This window comes from Phacochoerus africanus, chromosome 15 (genome assembly GCF_016906955.1).
Source record: "Phacochoerus africanus isolate WHEZ1 chromosome 15, ROS_Pafr_v1, whole genome shotgun sequence".
NCBI classification, from domain to species: Eukaryota; Metazoa; Chordata; class Mammalia; order Artiodactyla; family Suidae; genus Phacochoerus; species Phacochoerus africanus.
Window position 1 is genome coordinate 132,186,416 of NC_062558.1, and position 19,462 is coordinate 132,205,877.

The 19,462-nt window shown below is 52.7% G+C and overlaps 1 protein-coding gene across 12 annotated transcripts in view; it reads left to right on the forward strand.

Annotated features, from left to right (window-relative positions):
* TACC2 (transforming acidic coiled-coil containing protein 2) overlaps positions 1 to 12,441 on the forward strand; it is a 234,451-nt gene extending 222,010 nt beyond the window's left edge. For all 12 annotated transcript variants that reach the window (XM_047761104.1, XM_047761099.1, XM_047761105.1 and 9 more), the window contains 5 exons: positions 1,851 to 1,894; positions 8,220 to 8,380; positions 8,632 to 8,738; positions 9,090 to 9,210; positions 11,886 to 12,441. In XM_047761104.1, coding sequence (XP_047617060.1) covers positions 1,851 to 1,894; positions 8,220 to 8,380; positions 8,632 to 8,738; positions 9,090 to 9,210; positions 11,886 to 11,951 — 499 coding nt within the window. In that variant the 3' untranslated portion in view covers positions 11,952 to 12,441. The remainder of the gene's footprint in view (positions 1 to 1,850; positions 1,895 to 8,219; positions 8,381 to 8,631; positions 8,739 to 9,089; positions 9,211 to 11,885) is intronic.
* The last annotated feature ends 7,021 nt before the right edge of the window (positions 12,442 to 19,462 follow it).

A 19,462-nucleotide genomic window follows, 5' to 3' on the forward strand; every position in this document is an offset into this window, starting at 1 on the left:
CCTCTCAGCTGACTGAGAGGTACATTTCTGGTACATCTTTCCAAGAATTTTCCATTTCTGATGGGAAATATGTCAAGGTATCTATAGAGCCTCCTTTTTTCTTCAAAATGGGAATGTGGAAATGTACATTATCTGACACTCTTTTTAACTTTGCGTAACTTGGACAGATTTTTATACATCTCGACCTTATTGTTCAACAGATGCTTGGCAGTCCTCGTAAGGGTCTAACATAATTAATTTCACTCAGTGGATAAACATTTCAGGTGTCTCCCAAATTTCCCTTGAATGATTTATTCTTTTTTTTTTGCTGCATATCGTCATGGAAGTATGACAGGTACCACATGGTACATACCTGTTTTGTGCCGAACGCTGTGCTTTTGGCTGGGAGGGCTCCAGTGAGTGCTGCCTGCTATGGTAGGGTTTCAGGTGTCACCAGCTGGCACGGTGGCACTAGTGTTTGGCGGCCTAAACGTCAGGCCTGTTGGCCTCTGGAGCCAGACCAGGTAGAAATCAGGCTCTGCTTCCCGGCTGCTTCTGAGCCTGTTACTTAACTCTGCTGCGCCTGGCTTCTCCTCCTCTGTAAGATGGGGTGCATCACAGGGCCTGGAGGAGGTGGAGCCTAAGGATTATGGCCGAAGGCTCCAGAGTTGATGCCTTGGTTTGAGTCCTGCTCCGCCACGTTGTAGCCCTGGGATTCTGGGAAGGTTCCTGAATGACCTTGTGTAACACACGGGGACACCACTTCTTGGGGTCATTGTGAGAATGAGATGAAAGCGCAGCACAGCTGGGCAACTCCAGGCCCCCGGTCTCCCAGTCCTTACGAAAGCGGCCACTCAGCTATGGAATGGATTGATGTCTGCTTTGGAAGAAGATTCAGATAAGATCTTATGGAGTTCTGGGGAGTGCCCGTTGTGGCGCAGTGGTTAATGAATCCGACTAGGAACCATGAGGTTGCGGGTTCGATCCCTGGCCTTGCTCAGTGGGTTGGGGATCCGGCATTGCCGTGAGCTGTGGTGTAGGTCACAGATGCGGCTTGGATCCCACCTTGCGGTGGCCCTGGCATAGACTGGTGGTTACAACTCCAATTCGACCCCTAGCCTGGGAACCTCCCATGTGCTGCGGGAGCAGCCCAAGAAATGGCAAAAAGACAAAAAGACAAAAAAAAAAAAAAGATCTTATGGAGTTCTAAAGAGAAATCAGGCAAGGCTTCCTGGAGGAGGTAGCACTTGAATTGGACACATTTTCTATTTGGTGAAAATAGAGGGGAGAAGTCAAGGTCATAGAGACGAGAAAGCTCAGAGCAGACAGGAAATCATGTGTTCTTATTGACCCACTGTGTTCACGAGACGGCCTGGAAAAGAGGTAAGTTTGATAAGAAAGATCAGGCCCAGGTGGCTGGACTGAGGGTGGAGAGGAGTGAGCCCTCGAGGTGTAAGCCACCTGTGACACAGGCTTGTCCTCTATGGTCAGTCTGTTCACGTCCTGCACTGGGGGCCTCTCGTGTGAAGTTAAAAACCATTGTGTTGGAGTTCCTGTTATGGCTCAGTGGTAATGAGCCCGACTAGTATCCATGAGGATGTGGGTTCGATCCCTGGCATGGCTCAGTGGGTTATAAGGATTCAGCGTTGCTGTGAGCTGTGGTGTAGGTTGCAGACACAGCTTGGATAGTGTGTTGCTGTGGCTGTGGTGTAGGCCGGCAGCTGCAGCTCAGATTTGACCCCTAACCTGGAACTTCTATGCTTCAGGTGTGGCCCTAGAAAGCAAAAAAGTAAAATAAATAAATAAAAAATAAAATAAAATAAAAGCCATTCTGTTACCATAGTTCCAACTCATTTTCACTTCTCTTACAGGAAAATAGTGGCCGAGTATGAGAAGACCATCGCCCAGATGATAGGTGGGTGTCGTTTCTACACCACGGGGTGGGCTTGGAAGGTAGAGACTCAGAGTGTGTTCCTCTCAGGCCCCTCCTGGAGGATGCAACCCTGTAGGGAGGGACCAGGACATCCCCGAACCTGGCTCTGGCCCAGGGCCGTGCGGCTGGGGACCTCCTGGAAACACCCGCTAGTGTGTCCCTTCACCTGAATTATTCCTGCCTGTAGGAGGCCGTGGCCGTCCCCAGGGCCACTGTTCACTCCAGCCAGGGTGGCCCACCCCATGGCGAGGAGATTTGAGTTGGTTCCCAGGATGTTTGGGGGCTTATTTGCTCATGGGAGAGAATTGGATCTCTAAAATCAAATCTCTAAACCCTAATTTAGTTTAGAGGCAAGCAAAAAAAATATCCCACTCAGCCTTCAAATAAGCGTATAAGGGCACAGATAGCAGAGCACGTGGCAGTCCAGCCGCCCGCCCCTCTTAACTGACCACAGCACCACGCATTCTCCCCACGCTTGGACCCCGCCTCGGAATGCGTCCTAACAGCGCATCTCTGGTAGCCAGTACTGACCGTCGCTTTGGCTGCAGTAAAAGAAGGTCTCAAGTTTCAGGTCGTACACACCTGGGTCTTTTTTTTTTTTTTTTGTCTTTTTGCCGTTTCTTGGGCTGCTCCCGTGGCATATGGAGGTTCCCAGGCTAGGGTTCTAATGGGAGCTGTAGCTGCCAGCCTACACCAGGGCCATAGCAACGCGGGATCTGAGCCACGTCTGCAACCTACACCACAGCTCCCGGCAACGCCGGATCGTTAACCCACTGAGCAAGGGCAGCGATCGAACCTGCAACCTCATGGTTCCTAGTCGGATTCGTTAACCACTGCGCCACGACGGGAACTCCTTTTCTTTTCTTTTTAATAATGAGAAAAGACCTTGCAGAAGTTCTAAGCCCAAGTCTGTTCACTAATGATCACTATTCAGAAATGATACTATGACTCTAGGGCTGAGGTGTGGAATTTTCGTTTATCTCTTTGCTTAGGTCCATGGTACCAGTTTATTATTTTTATTTTTTTTAATTGCAAAGTGCATATGCTTCCTGCAAACCACAGTTGCTGGGTCCAAGCTTGCTGCTGTTTTAGCAGGGGACCCCTCATCATCTTAGACGTTTGGTTATGAGTCACACTGCACCTGCAGCTTTTGCCCCACGATAAAGAGGGTGTCAGCCTTGGGAACAGTGCAGAAGCCAACCATTGAGTGCTTTCCATTCACAGAAGCTTTCATTGTGGTTTATTATGATAAAAGTCATTTCTCCCAGAGCTCAGGGGGAAGCCCATTGGGCTGTTTCTGAGGATCAGCCTCATGTGTGCATTTTATCATAGGAAACCTCTTCGTGAAATTGGTGTGAGAATTCAGTACATATGGATGAGAGAGAAAACAAAACTCTTGGAACTAAAACTGCTGGTAAAGGTGGTCAGAAGGCAGGATTTGGGGGAGTTCCCGTTGTGGCGCAGCAGAAACGAATCCGACTAGGAACCATGAGGTTGCAGGTTCGATCCTTGGCCCTGCTCAGTGGGTTAAGGATCCAGCGTGGCGGTGAGCTGTGGTGTAGGTCGCAGACACAGCTTGGATCCTGCGTTGCTGTGGCTGTGGTGTAGGCCAGCGGCTACAGTTCCGATTAGACCCCCAGCCTGGGAACCTCCATATGCCTCAGGTGCGGCCCTAAAAAAAAAAAAGAAGGCAGGATTTGTACCTTCCAACATGGAGTGTCTGGCAAGCTGAGTGCAACCTTTCAGCCTCCTGGAGTCTTGGGACGTGAAGTCATCCTTCAGATGTACACGGCTCATCTGGAAACATCCTGTTCTGTTTTGCCTCTTGGTGACGATGTTTAGGCCATTGTTGAAAGGACATGAGCCCTGTCAGAAGGCTGCCCAGAGCCACCAGATTTTTTTGCTTAGCCAGCAATTTTTTTTTTTTTTTTTTTTAATCTTAGGGCTGCTCCTTCGGCACATAGAGGTTCCCTGGCTGGGGGTCGAATCAGAGGTACAGCTGCCAGCCTACACCACAGCTCACAGCAACACCGGATCCGTAATCCACTGAGCGAGGCCAGGGATCAAACGCGTGTCCTCATGGATACTAGTCAGGTTCATTACCGCTGCGCCACAGCGGGAACTCCTCAGCACTCCAGTGCCATAAGTGGCCTGTCCTTGGGCTGACAGAAAGAGTATTCGACTCTGCCGCCTTCTTTGCTGCATATTTGCGGGTGACAGTCGGCACAACAGGTGAGGAGGGCGTGGATCCCTGACTCCAGGAATCAAGGCCACACTCACCTCTCCATTCCCTGCCCCCACCCCACGCCACTCCCAGACCTGGTGTGTTTGGCCTGAGGGTCCGTCTCTTCAGGAGCTGTGCAGCCGCCCCCGTTGGGCAGCTTCCTGTGTGGGGTGTTTGAGTGCTCTCCAGGTCACTCCTGGGGCCCCCCAGCACCCCGGGCTGGAAGCAGCACTGTCACCCCGGCGATGCCACTCTGTGTGTCCGCCCCTCGTTCTGCCCTCCCCGTCCGCCCTCACTGTCTTCTTCACCCTCCGTCCCCAGAGCTGTTCTCATCCGAGGGGTGACGCGTTGGTGGGTGTCATCGGTCAGTCACTGTGGCAGGTCGCCAGGTATAGGGCCACTGTCAATGTCAGGGTCCTCCCTTGCAGAGGAGGGTCTGAGGCTGTGGCACGGCTGGAACTCGCCATTGCCCGGGGTGGGGCCCACCTTCTTTCTGGGCAGGAAACACACCCATATGTCTCATCTGGATTCTGGATCTTTCTTCTTTCCCACTCACCTACCCAGCATCCCTCGTGGAAGGGGGGGCAACACGGGCCCAGAGAGCTTGGCAGTTCAGGGCCCAGAGGGAAAGGGCTAGCATTTTGAAGTCGAACCAATTTCCATCCCCTGTACTCGCCCTTCCTGGCTCCCGTCTGGCTCCCGGGCTTCCGTTTAACCTTCGCCCATGCTCCACGCCAGCGTGACATCTGTCCTGCTATCATTGTTCATTCATGTCACATTCCTAAAGAGACTATGTTTCATTAAGTTCAGATACTGACTATTCAGAGTTCGGAACAAAAAGGGATTTCTGTGCTTTCTGCATTCCAGGTTGTTGCGACTGATTTTTTTTCTGCTTTTCTAACAACTGCCCTGATTCTCTGTTTTGCTTCCATTTTCTGTTGCTTCTTGCCCTTTGCTTGCAAAACAAACAGGCAAGCCTGGTAAGTAAATGCTTTTTCACCTAATTTGACACCCGCCCATTGCCACCCCTATTTGTTTGTGTTTCTATTTTGGTTACTTTGGCTTTTGTGTATTGGCTGCATTCCCCACATGGTTTAATAGTGTTTTGCCTGAAAAAGCCAGAAAGTCTCGAGGGCCATTGTTTTATTGTTGTGTCTAGAGCATCCTGGGTTTTGAGCTGATTTCCTGACTCGAAGAACTTAATAGCATTTGAAATGTACAAAAAGGTGTGTGTGAAGCAGTCTCTCCTCCTTAGCCTCCTGGGAACTGGGAAATTCAATTTTTACAAGGGTTATGGCGGGGGAGAGGGCGGGAAGGAAAGCCTTGAGGCAGCCTTCGTCTCAGATCCAGGAAATCAGATGGACTCCGTTTGATAAATGGCTCCTTCGCCAAAAGCCAAAGTGAAATGTATACGTGGCCTGAAACCAGCCCAGAGTGTGCATTGTTCACTTTGCTGAGAACTAAGGAAGCAGCTCAAATGCAAAGAATAAAAAGAGGCATTTGGTCCCCGGTGGAACTTTGAAACACCCTTTCTGTTTAGGAGTCGAGAGGTAACGAGCAGAGAGCTGGCAGCTCTGTTCTCACCCTGTGTTGAAAAGCTCCCCCGTCACGGGTCCCTGTGACTTGACCTAGTACCGGTTCGTGGGAGGCAGTGATGCTGTGGATGACGGGCCCCCGATACCAAGTTCTCACTATGTGTCGAGGGCTTTATATTTAACCTCCCTCCAAATGTCGTGAGATGTGGAGTTCCTGCTGTGGCACAACGGGATTGGCAGCCTCTTGGGAGTGCTGGGACGCAGGTTCGATCCCCAGCCTGGCATGGTGGGTTAAGGATCTGGCGTTGCCACAGTGGCAGCTTAGCTCACACCTGCAGCTCAGATCTGATCCCTGGCTGGGGAACGCCATGTGCCTTGGGGCGGCCAACAAAGAAAAAAGAAAGTCATCTGATAAATACTAAGATCCCCTGTTTCAAGTGTGGAGGACAGAGCTTAAAGACTCTGCCCAGGGCCAGAGAGCTGGGAAGTACCAGCCAGGACTGGATGCTGGGCTGTCAGATTCTGGCGCCTGGGGCTTCACCTCTACCCTGGTGGCAGGAGCTCTGACAGGCAGGCTTGGGGGACCTCAGGCATCTTCCAGGCCTGTGGTTCTCCAAATGGGGTCCCTGAGCCAGCCGCCTCGGCATCTCTAGGGAACTTGTCACAGACTCAGATCCTCAGCCCCACCCCGGACCGAGGGGAGCAGACCCCACTGGTGGGTGCAGCCGTCTGTTTGAACTCACCCCCAGCTGATCAGGATGTGCACGGACGTGTGAGAAGCCCCTTATTTTGGAAATGAAGCCCTGGGACCTCGCATGCAGACTTCTCGAGCAAGTTTATGTCAGGGCTGGAGCCGAAAGCAGGATGTGGCCCCTGTTAGGCACGCGTGCCTCCTTCCCATACACAAGAGTGTCCCCGATGTCAGGACCCAGAAAGGTGCCCGTGGAAGGAAAAAGAACCCAAAGCCACAGCCCCCCACGTTTAAGGGAGCCGTGTCCTTCCAGGTCTGTTACGAAGAGGCCCAGGTGGAGATGCGGTTGTGAGAATGGCTTGGGTTCGGGTCTGGCTCTGGCTCTGCTGCGTCCCCAGTGTGGAGGTGTCCTGTGAACCAGACACTGTCCTGGGCCTGGGACACACGGCAGTGGACAAAGACTCGGGGCCTCACCCCCATGGAGCGTGCCTTCTCTGTGCACACGCGCGCGCGCACGCGCACACACACACACACACACACACACATGCACACCTGATATAACACTAAGGAGTGGCCACTGCGGGGAGGGAGCAGAGAGGAGGCGATTCCCTGCACCCCCACCCCTGGGTGCAGGAAAGACCTCTCTGAGGAAGGCACCGCAGTGCTGAGCCCTGAGGCCTGGGGGGGCAGAGAGCAGAGTGTGGGGGGCAGGAGTTTGGATTTTATTGCTGGGCCGAGGGAGGCTGCTGGGGTGGGGTGACGCGGTTTGGACTTCTGGAAGCTCAGCCTGGCTGCCAGGCACTGGCTTAGGAGCACTGAAAGGAGAGAACTGTCAGCCCAGCGCCTGACTCGGGCAAGCCCAGGGCACACCGGCCGCTGCTCTTCTCAAGGCTGTGCCACCCATCCTCCCGCCCGCCCAGGTGACCTGGAGTCAAGGAAGGACAGGAGCTCCAAGCGAGGGTAGGGGGGTGTTCTCCCTCTCTGCTGTCAGCAAAGTTCCAGAAAGATCTGAACAAGTGGCTCCTTGCCCGCCCAGACCAACGATGGCTTAGCGTGCAGAACAGAGAGAGGCGAGGGGCTTTTCTGTAGAGTGGTCCATGAAAGCCTTGCCCATTAATGTGGGGGGCTTTCAAAGGCTCATATTAGCTTGTGATGGCCTAGAGGGGTAGGCTTGGGGACAGAGCGGTCCCTTCACCTGGATCAGTCAGTCCAAACTGGACCAGAATTTAATTCTTTCGTGCCTCACTGAGAAAGTCACTTTGACAGAAATAGCTCCATTTTCTTGGGAGTTAAGACACCTGCCCCATCAAAGGAACGGTTCGTTTTTTATGTGGAGCAGAATTTCAGGGCGACAGTTATGTGGCCTTTGGGCTCATGGGATATTTTAAGGATGGCAAAACGTCCTTCTTTTTTAGTGACTGTTTCTTTAGCTCGATAACACTAGGAAGGCCAGCCCCTCACAGCTCAATCTGCAGCATCTTTCAGTCTTGCCCAACACAAAATTCCATAGTGATGGATTTTCAACTATGGATCAGTCTGTATGTGGCACCAACCAAGAAGAAACGCCAGGGTCTCCAAGATAGATGTGTAAGGGGTGGCGTCGAGGTTAAAGAAGACTGGTTAATTTCTGACATCTGATGATGCCCGGGCCCAGGTCTGGGATGCTCAGGCTGTGGATTTTGTTCCTTTAGAGGCAGAGGCTGGGTGGGCTCTGGGGAAGCGTCCATCCTGACAACAAGCTACGGTCTGGGATGGCCCCCTGGTCAGGCCGAATTGCATCTGAGGCCTCAGCTGGCCCCACAGACCAGGTCGGGACCCCCTGGGCCCCATTCCTTTGTTCCTTGTGTCTCCTGCCAGAGGATGAACAGAGGGAGAAGTCAGTCTCCCACCAGACGGTCCAGCAGCTGGTCCTGGAGAAGGAACAAGCCCTGGCCGACCTGAACTCAGTGGAGAAGTCTCTGGCTGATCTCTTCAGGAGATACGAGAAGATGAAGGAGGTCCTGGAGGGTTTCCGCAAGGTGTGTTGGTGTTCGGGCCGGAGCAGGAGGGATGCTCCTGGGGCGGTGGGGCGGGGGTGAGGGGGAGCGGGTCGGGAGAGATGTGGGGGGTTCTGGATGGAAGGCTGTGCTCCCCAGCTGGGGCAACCCCCAACCCCTGGGGGGTTGGACTCAGCCGTCCGCGGTTACACCTGCATCTGCAAGTTCGTGGGGTTCCCAGCGCTCCTCGGCATTTCTTCTGTGGCCTTGACCCCTGGCCTCTGTCGTGTCAGAATGAAGAGGTGCTGAAGAAATGTGCGCAGGAGTACCTGTCCCGGGTGAAGAAGGAGGAGCAGAGGTACCAGGCCCTGAAGGTGCATGCGGAGGAGAAGCTGGACAGGTACTGCCACGCAGGGTCTGCCCCCAAGGGCTGCTCAGCAGCCCCAGCATTGGCTTGGGCGGGGTGGATGAGTCCAAGTGCAATTTGCAATCGTTTGAAGTCAGCATGCACTCTGCATGCACGTTTTGATAAGTAAGGGATGCGTGTTGTAATTTCCAGGGTTCCCTCCCAGAGCACCTCAGTATCACAGGGATGGCCTTTCCCATGGGCTCCTGTGCTCGGGCCCCTGTTTCAGGCAGCTGGAGCCGGAGGCTTGGTTCGCCCTGCCGAGTTGGGAGGAGGAAGGCGGGAGGCACCTACAGGCAAAGGGTGATCATTTCTGAACCCCCTCCCCCTCCCCCCGGCCTGCAGGGCCAACGCCGAGATCGCCCAGGTCCGAGGCAAGGCCCAGCAGGAGCAAGCTGCCTACCAGGCCAGTCTGCGGAAGGAGCAGCTGCGAGTGGATGCTCTGGAAAGAACGCTGGAGCAGAAGGTAAGAGGCCCAGGCGGCTGCGTCCAAGTGTGCGAGGTGCGGGGATGGGGGGGAGGTGCTGACCACACGCTCAGAGGCTGGGCTTCCCTGCGCCCACAGCAGCTCTGGGACAGCCTGCACATCAGCACCCTCCCCGTCGAGTTCATGCTTCTTGAGCGTGGCCTCACTCTCCCTCTGAGGCTGGCCTTGTTTCTGCCTTTCCTGGAATTGCTGCCTGCTGGGGTGGGTTGGGGGGGGTGTTTTTGCCGTCTTTCATTTCTTTTTGACGTTTCTTCATTTGTCTGATATTTACTCAGCACCTACAGTGTGCCAGGCATATACTCTAACCCCTGCATCCAGCGAGCTTCCTGGCGAGTGGATGTACCCACCCATCCGGCAACGCCCCCAACTCCCTGGGCAGCTGGTGCAGAATGTGGGCAGTGTCAGGGTCAGAGGGCCCCCAGGTGTCCTTATTTCTGTGGGTGGTGGGGAGCCTTCCAAGGTCCCTCGGCTTGTCCCTGGGTTTCCTCATTTCCCTTGGAGCCCGTGGTCCACTCTCCACACTGTCTCCCGTGGTGCCCACACGAGAAGCCCCACGAGTGCGGGGTTCTGATGCTGCATGAATAGGGACCAGGCAGCGTGTGCCAGGCAGGCCCCTCCCTGGGTGTGTTTGCAGATGTACAGCCTCACTCTGGTTGATTTACTGAGCCTTAGGATTGCCAGCGTGGCTGTCAGAGAGCCCAGCCGCCAGGGGGGGCAGCCCTTCTCCTGCGGCGATCACCCGAGTCTCCCCTAAAGGGCTTTAAGCCACGTGGAGGGGACGGTATCTGTTTTCAGGAGACTGAGAAGCAGGACTGCCCCAGGGTAGCGGTTAGGTGAAGGCGGGCATCACTCGGTGAAGAGAGCTGGGCCTTTCGCCCAGGGAGCTGAGCCCCATGATGGGGCGGTTTCCAGGTGGTGTCCTGATGCTGTCAGGATGGAGCTTGAAGAACCTTCAAGAATCCATAGCTAGTGGGTCTGCGAGTGCCTTTCAGTCACAGTCCCTGCACGCTGAGTCTAAACTGTATGGGAGCCAGAGGCAAATCTGAATTTGCATTCCAGATGTGTCACGCCTAACCAGCCGTGTGACCTTACGTGCAATGTTTAACCTCAGTTCTCTCACCGAAGAGTAAGGGGGTCCGTAATGGCTCCCGGGAGTTCCTGTCATGGCACAGCGGAAACGAATCTGACCAGCATCCATGAGGATGTGGGTTCGATCCCTGGCCCCGCTCAGTGGATTAAGGAGCCGGGTGTTGCTGTGGCTGTGGTGCAGGCCAGCAGCTGCACCTCCGATTCCACTTTTAGCCTGGGAACATCCATATGCCGTGGGTGCAGCCCTAAAAAGCAAATAATAATAATAATAATGGCCTCGGTTAAGGGTCTGTGGCCAAGAAGTGAGTGAGACCACAGGGCTTGGGCTGGGTCTGCATGGTGATGGGTACGTGGAATGCACTCCAGTAAGATGAAAAATCACCCCAGCGGGGCAGTCGTAGTAATTTCAGCAGTAGTGGCTGGTCCTGGCAGAGCCCCATCTTCCAGCAGGCATTTCAGTGCCTCCAAGAGCTGTAAACCCTGGACAGGAGATCAGCCGAGATGTTCCAGGCGGGGCCCTCCCAGCGGGGCTGGCAGCAGGGCCACAGCCAGGACCGAACCTCTCCTCCGCTCAGGAGGCCGGATGCCTCCCAAGCACAGGCCCAGGGACAAGTATCACCTGGAGCCCAGCCTGGAAACACAGGCCACATGGCCCCAGGCTGGATTGCGGCTCAGGAGGCTCCAAGGTTTCCAGGAAGGGCCTCAATACAGCCTCAGGGAACAGGCTTGTGATCAAGACTTGATTTCCATGGGAACCTCAAGGAAAAGCTGGCTGCAGCATGTTCCTGGGATATTGGAAAGATCTAGCCCCCTTGGGGAGGGCCCTTCAGAATGGGCTGTTGAGCACATCAGCACCAGGCCTTGCAGCTATCCCCATGCAATGCCGCCGCTGTCCGCGTGGAGGCGTCACCCCATTGGATCCCTCTTCCTGGAGACTGGAGAGTGAGCAGATCCCTGGTGCGAGATGAGATGAGCACAGGGTCGGTTCCTCTTGACGGAGCTTCACAGGACCTGCAAGGTGTAGCCTAAGGGGCACCTGAAAACGCCTTGCATCTGCCCCGCCTCTCTCCGCAGCCCTTGTCTCCACAGCGCCCCCACTTGGCATCCTCTGAATAATGCGAGGGAACCCATCCAAGGGGGAAGGCCTAGCCCCTCTGGTGGCATTTCTCAAAAAAGCCCAGCCCATCCTTTTGTGCGCTTGTCCTTGGAGGCAGATAAATGGAAGAGAAGCCGTATCCGTTAAGCCTTTACCGGATGCTGGTCACTGTGCTGGGGAACTTTACATTTCTTACCTCATCTAATTCTCAGGGAGAGGGATGTTAGCATCCACACCCAAGGGAGAAGGAAGTCAGGGCTCAGAGAGGTTGGGTAACGTGCCTAAGGTCACACAGCTGGAGCTAGGATGTATAGATTGTTTGACCCTAGGTCATTTTTCTCACTGTTTTTAATAACCAAGCCACACAGAGGACCTCGTGCTCCTAAAAAGTCCAGTGCCCCTTCCGATTGGCTTGATTTCAAACAAGCAGGAGGTTTAAGCAGCCTCTTTTTTTTGTCTTCATTTGCAGAATAAAGAGATAGAAGAACTCACCAAGATTTGCGATGAACTGATTGCCAAAATGGGGAAAAGCTAACTTTGAACCAAATGTTTGGACTTGACCGTTGCGTGCAATATGACCGTCGGCACACTGCTGTCCCCTCCGGTGACGTGGGCAGATTCTGTTTTCACTTTTTCGTATGCACTACTGTATTTCCTTTCTAAATAAAGTTGATTTGATTGTATGCAGTACTAAGGAGACGATCAGAATTTCTTGCTATTGGTTTGCATTTTCCTAGTATAATTCATAGCAAGTTGACCTCAGAGTTCCTGTATCAGGGAGATTGTCTGATTCGCTAATAAAAGACAAATCGCTGACCTTGGCCTTGCCCTTTGTACATGAGTTTCCAGGGTGAGCGCTTTTGGATTTACTATGATCATGTACAGCTTGCAAAGGAACTCTTGCCTTAAGGAGTGTAAACTTGATCCGCATTTGCTGATTTGTTTAAAAAAAAAAAGAAAAGAAAATGCATGTTTCAAATAAAATTCTCTATTGTAAATAAATTTTTTTCTTTGGATCTTGGCAATAAGCGTGGCTCTGATTTATTTTCTGGGTAGGGTTGAGTCTTTTCTTGCCTTTGTTAAATTCTATCAGATTTGGCCTTGTCCTCTTCTCTGTCCGGGCTCCCTTTTCAGTCCACAGATTTAAATGACATTTCCTTGGTTATCGTGGCTGTGTGTGTAAGATGGAGCAATTGAGAAATATTGACTCGCTCCTTAAATAATTAAGTGAGCGTATTGAATCGGCTTAGCTTTTGTTTTTACCAGTTCTCTTTGGCTAAAAGGGGCAAAGTCGATTGCCCTTTATTGGCTCAAAGGAGCAGGGTGTCACTCTTCCTGTTCATTCCTTTGGGCTGTGCAGGTCAACCCTGAAATGTTGCCCTTCCCTCTCCAAAGGACTAGGAACAGGTGGGCAATTCACAGTGGGTGACAGGTAATTGGGCCACTTTGGAGATTAAACTAGGGACATGGCTGCAATTAGATTCCTTCATTGCTCCTGACTTTCCCAGAGAACCCAGGTGGAAGGGTGGGTATATGGGGCAGTGAGTGGCTGGGAAGGTGTTTCCCAGATTGGCTGTAACAAATCACCACAAACTTAGCAGCTTAAACAACAGATACTCATCTTCTCACAGTTCTGGAGGCCAGAAGTCCAGACGGAAAGTTGGGGGGTGGGGGTGCTGCCTCTGGAGGCTCTCAGAACCTGTTCCATGCCTCTCCCAGCACCTGGCCGTGACCAGCAGTCCTTGGCCAGGGACCGAATCTGAGCCACAGCTGTGACCTATGCCACAGCTGCGGCAACACCAGATCCCTAACCCACGGCGCCAGGCCGGGGATCGAACAAGAGCCTCTGCGGCGACCTGAGCCACCAGAGATAATGCTGGATCCTTAACCCACTGAGCCACAGCAGGAACTCCAAATACCCTATTACTGAATAAGGTCACATCCACAGGGAGTGGCAGTTGGGGTGTGGATGTATCTTTTGTGGGGGACATGTGTGGTGTGGGACACCAGCTTGAAAGCAGACCCAAGCCCCTGATGGCCTTCAGCTCAAATGCCCCTCTTCCTGCCCAGGCACGGTGGCTGTGAGCTGTCCCCTCCCACAGAACCACGCCCACCCCCAGCAAGGCAGGCCCTGGGCAGCCTCAACTGGGGGAGAACAGGAGGGGTGGGAGGGTCTCTTTAATGTACGAGGTGGATGGAGCTCAGCGGCTCCAGGCAGCCCAAGGAGAGAAGGACACAGCCTGCCTTTCTGGGAGAAAACCCCAGCCTCTACTTCCACTGCCACCCTCATGGGACACGGGACAGGGACCCTAACCAGGGTGGGGCTCTGTCCCCTCCCACCGCCCTGCAACCTCCGCTTGGTCCAGCCTCCTGGTTACCCTTCCAAGGGCTCAGCTGCAACCCCCTTCACCCACATGCTCCCTTGTCTGGACCACAGCCCCTCCAAGCCCAACCCAGATTCTGACCTTGGCCCCCTTCTCAGAATAATCCCCCTCCTATTTCTCCAAAGCTTTACTTAAGTGGAGCTCCCATTGTGGCTCAGCGGTAACGAACCAGACTAGTATCCATGAGGACTCGGGTTCCATCCCTGGCCTCGTTCAGTGGGTTAAGGATCCGGTGCTTCTGTGAGCTGTGGTGTAGGCCACCAGCTGCAGCTCTGATTCAAGCCCTAGCCTGGGAACTTCCATATGCCTCAGGTGTAGCCCTCAAAAGCAAAAAAAAAAAAAAAAACTTAAGTAAAACATTTCCATTGCTAAAAATGCAGAATGCAGGTAAGAAAAAACTCTCACAATCCCCAAACCAAAAAAAAAAAAAAAATGTTACCTATTAATGGCTTTATGTTTATTTTTCCATGCTTTTTTTCCTTCAGTGTATGAAATACTTTTTATTAAAGCAGATTATTTGCAGGTATGTGGTGCTACACTGACACAGCCATCTGCAGTGCCCTTACCCAGTGTTTTGTGAACCTTTTTTTCACCTAATACTATAATGTGGCTATTGTGTTATGGTAACTCATATCAATAAATATAGTTGTCAGCCTTTTGAATGGCTGCATGTCTTCCACAGAACCAAAGGTTTTTAACCAAGTGCCCACAGAAGGACATTTATACTGTGTCCAATATCTTGCTATCTTTATGTACACACGCTGCAGTGAGTTCCCTTAAGCAAGCACCTGCTTATGAACGTGAGTCTTTCCTTAGGTTAAATTCCTAAAGTGGGAGGGAGTTCCCATCACGGAGCAGTGGAAACGAATCCGACTAGGAACCATGAGGTTGCGGGTTCGGTCCCTGGCCTCGTTCATTGGGTTAAAGGATCTGGCGTTGCTGTGGGCTGTGGTGTAGATCACAGATGTGGCTCGGACCTGGCGTTGCTGTGGCTCAGGTGTAGGCTGGAGGCAACAGCTCCGATTGGACCCCTAGCCTGGGAACCCCCATATGCCGCGGGTATGGCCCTAAAAGGTCAAAAAGACAAAAAAAAAAATCCTAAAGTAGATCATCTTAGGTGAGTGTTTTCACTACTCCAGCCAAAAGCCACCAGGAACATACTGCGGTTAAACAAGTTTATGGCTAGTTGCAGTGAGGAAGGATGCCCACAAGGGGGCGCTGTGGGCCATTGCAGTAAACAGGTCTTGGGAGGCCTGCAGGTACAAGGCATAGGATTTGAACTTGGGTCAGGAGAATGTGGGGAAGAGGCTTAAGGAAACAGGACTTTGCTGGGTATTGGTTTCTGTCAGGGAAGAGACAAATCTTGGGCTGGGCATCTCAATAAATCTTATCTGGAAGGAAAGAAGACTGGCTGAGATAAAGCCACAACTGGTAAAGAAGTAGTTGCTCATAAAAACGGCCAGGATAGAAGTATACCGGGTTCTTTTTGTAGTTCAGATAATGTTCTGATTCTGTCCATGTTCGGACATGATTACCGAGTGGTCTTGTTTGTTTCTTGGTCCAGCACAGGGTGGCTGGTCTGAGGTTCTGGGAAACTATTCAACAGCAAGGCCCAGTGGGAATACCAGGCAGCTCCCGGGCGTCACGCTGTCTTTCTCCTCAAAGATTATACACATTTTTAAAGTCTGGAAAGCCCATTACTAATAGCCTTCCACTGAGATTATAGCAAACTAAACCTTCCTCCCCTGTATACACACCCACCACACACACACACACCCTCAGTATATACCCTTTGGGATGGAGGATCTGTCCCCTGGGTTACTCTCCCTCTCCGCCTGTCAGCCAGCCTAGTGTGGAAAGCACTGGCTCCAAGCTGGGCCTCAGGCCCACCGGCCCGCTTGACCACCTCACGATACCTGCTGACGGGGCCACAGTGTGGAATGCCTGGCCTCCGGGTCCCCGGTGGGCTGAGATCAGCCGCTTTCCTCCTACACTCACTGTATATATGCTTGCAAATACCCAGCCAGGCGGTGGCTACTGAGGACTAGTATTTAAACTGCTGGGCTTTGCTTAGTGGGAAGAGCACGAGAAATCAGCACCAGACTTCCTGGCGTCATAGCTTCGAGATCTCAGCCTCTCTGAGAACTTCAGTTTGCCCACTCAGCTGACGTCTTGAGCTTCTAGCATCAGTTTTCCTTTTTGTTCAGCCTTTCTTTGGGGCCCTCGAGTTATAAGTGGCTTTAGGGAGATACAAAGATTACCTTGTGAGGCGGGGGCCTGCAGGGAGAGAGAGAAAAGAGGGCAGGGTTACCGGTGAGGGGGCGGGCACGTTTCCGGGAGCTCCGCCCCTCAGGTGTGAGATCTGCGGGGGCCCAAAACCATGCCAAGAGGCTTCCCCCGTGGACACCCCCCAATCCGGGTTTCTGATTCTGCATCTCTTCTTGTTTAAGTTTGATATCTTGTATCTCTTTGGTCAGTGTGTCCTGTAAGTGATCCACCTTTGCCTCCAGTTTATTTCCAGTGTCTTGTATCATCTTCAGCATCAACAGTCTAAAGTCTTTTTCCTGGAGGCTGAGAATCTCATTGCTTAGCTGATTTTCTGGGGTTTTTCCTTTCTCCCTCATCTGAGTTATCGTTCTCTGTCTTTTCATTTTTATAGGTTTTTGGTGTGGTGACCTTCTTACAGATAATAAGGTTGTAGCCTCTCTTACTTCTGGTGTCTGCCCCCCCTTGTGGCTGAAGTCGGTATGGGGGGCTTGCTATAGGCTTCCGGATGGGAGCGGCTGATGCCTGCCCCCTGGTAGGTGGAGCTGAATCTAATTCCTTTGGTGGGTGGGGCTTAATCTCCGGATGAGGCCCCGCTGTGTGCATGAGGGGTCTTTAGGGAGCCTGTTTACTGAGGGGCGGGGCTGTGATCCCACCTGGATTGTTGTTTGCCCTGGGGCTTCTCAGGCTGACTGATGGTGAGGCCAGATTTTCCCAAAATGGCCCCCTCCAGAGAAAGGCAGCTGCTGAATATTCCCAAGAGCTTTGCCTTCAATGTCCCTCCCTCACGACAAGCCACGTTCACCCCTGTTTTCCCAGGATGTCCTCCAAGAACTGGTTTGACCCAGATTCCTATGGAGACCTCGCTCTGCCCTGGGACCCAGTGCACGTGACAGTCCGTGTGCGCCTTTTAAGAATGGGGTCTCCGTTTCCCCCAGTCCCGTGGAGCTCCTGCGCACAAGCCCCACTGACCTTCAATGCCAGATGCTCCGGGGCTCTCTCTCCCAGTGCCAGATCCCCGCACGTGAGGGTTTGATGTGGGGCTCAGAACTCTCACTCCTGTGAGTCTGTGAACCAGTTCGTTTCCAGTCTGTGGGGCTTCCCACCGGGAGGTATGGGGTTGTTTATATCGCGCAATCGCCCCCTCCTACCTCTTGATGTGGCCTCCTCTTTGTCTTCTGGAGTAGGGTATCTTTTTGAAGGTTTCCGGTCCATTTGGGTGAAGATTGCTCAGCCTTTAGTTGTGAATTTTGTTGTTTTTAGGAGGGAGGTTGAGCTCCAGTCCTTCTATTCTGCCATCCTAATCCCATCTCCAAAATGCTACGAGTTTTTAAACATTCTTACCTTACAGTTAGTTCTTCAATACTTCTCCTCCACGTTAACGCTGTAGCCAGACAGAAACGCCGCTGGTCAAGCCTGGACTAGCCTCACTCTTCAGCAGTCAGGGACCAGAAAGGAAGGTTCTTCGTGGACTCTTAAAGCAGCCCCAACTTGCTCCGTGAAGACGACCAGCTCTTTCTCTCGTGCTGCCACACCCGCTGTCAACTACAAACTCTGAAAACCGGGTTCCTGATTCTGGGAGAGAGAAGTGACTGATGCTCTTCGTGGGACAGGTGCATCTGGGGAAGGGCTCAGGGAAGCAGGGCTTTGCTCCCTGTTGGAGGTGATAGGCCCAGAGGGAGGGCTGACGGGCTCCATCACGTAGTCCTTGGCCCTGGTGGGATGCCAGGCCCTTAGTAAATTCTTCGTGCTTTCCAGAACATCCTACCTGAAAAATTGAACAAGGCGGGCGGTGTTCCGATGGGGGGGGGGGGGGCGCGGGAGGCGTGCGCATGCGCAGGGTGCATGGGCAGGAGGAAGGGCTTTTACGCGCGCACACCCACGCGGGCGGGGTGTTCTCCTCGGGTCCGCACTTTCTAGGTCATTTGATCCTTGAAATAGTCTGGAGAATGGGAGCTATTTTTATTTCAATTTTATAAGGAAGAAATAGAGGCTCAAAGAGGTGAAAACCGCATAGACTTGGCTGAGTCACTTCTCCAGGAGATTGAATCCCGGGTCTTAAGTGATTGCAGGGTCCTTTCCTCCTTCTGGAGGCGGGCAGAGCAGAGGGTGGTGGGAGCGAAGGTCCAGGACAGGGAATGCGCTCTGACGCCTGCAGGCTCCCCATGTCCATTCCTCTTTTCTTTTCTTTCTTTTTTTTTTTTAGAGCCGCACCTGCAGCATATGGAATTTCCCAGACTAGGAATCGAATCAGAGCTGCAAATGCCGGCCTGCGCCACAGCCAGGGCAACACAGGATCCAAGCCACATCTGCAAGCTACACCACAGCTCACAGCAATGCCGGATCCTTAACCCAGTGAGTATGACCAAGGATAGAACCCGCATCCTCATGGGATCCTAGTTGGGTTCAGTTCGTAAGCTGCTGAGCCACAGCCGAAACAACCCCACGTCTGTTCTTTAATTCAACTGAATGGTTGCTGTGCCTTGAGTCTGAGCTGGCTCCACTATTGTTTTTCCAGACTCTGAAAACACTGATCTTTGTTCAGTGGATGGGAACAGTAGTGGGGCTGCCCCTTGTACATCGTTAGGCAGAGGTGAGTGGCTTTGCTCTTCCTGGCCTTCGTATTTCCTGCTGTGGTCAGTAGACCCTCGGCACCTCCCCAGACTGGTGGCAACCGGCCAGGCTTCTAGGTTCTCTGAGTTGGAACAGCAATGACAGAATCTGACGAATTTGCAAAAGAATCTGTCTTGGAGGGTTTATTAGGAGCTGGGAAAGCAACTTGGAGATCACAGGGATAAGACTAGACAAACCCCAGATTCCTTGCCCCCACAAGCCGTGGGAGATGTGGTCCCTACTCCCCTTCTGGCTTCCTGGGCCCTATTCACACCCTGTCTTGCAATCAGACTGCCTGGGTGTTCTCCACTCCAGCCTAGCAATGCTGTTCCCTCTAGCTGGGACACACCCCTGCCCCATCATCATGTCCCTTAGCTAAGTTCTACTCCTCAGGTGTTAATGAACCCTCTCTGAAGTCCCAGGATTGGGTTAGTTTGGTTTTTTGTTTTTTATTTTTTCCTTTATAGGGCCTCACCTGTGGTATATGGAAATTCCCAGGCTAGGGATCAAATCAGAGCTGCAGCTTCAGGCCTCTGCCACAGCTTGTGGCAACACCAGATACTTAACCCACTGAGCAAGGCCAGGGATCAAACCCTCATCTTCACAGAGACTCTGTCAGGTTCTTAACCCAGTGGGCCACCGTGGGAACTCCCAGGGTCAGTATTTTTAAATGTAGGTCTTATTATTATTCAGGTAGGGTGAGGCCAACTGATCAGCATGGGACTTCAAGGCTTCTCCAAGGAGATAAAACTCAAAAAGCCTCCGGCCGAGATAAGGATTGCCA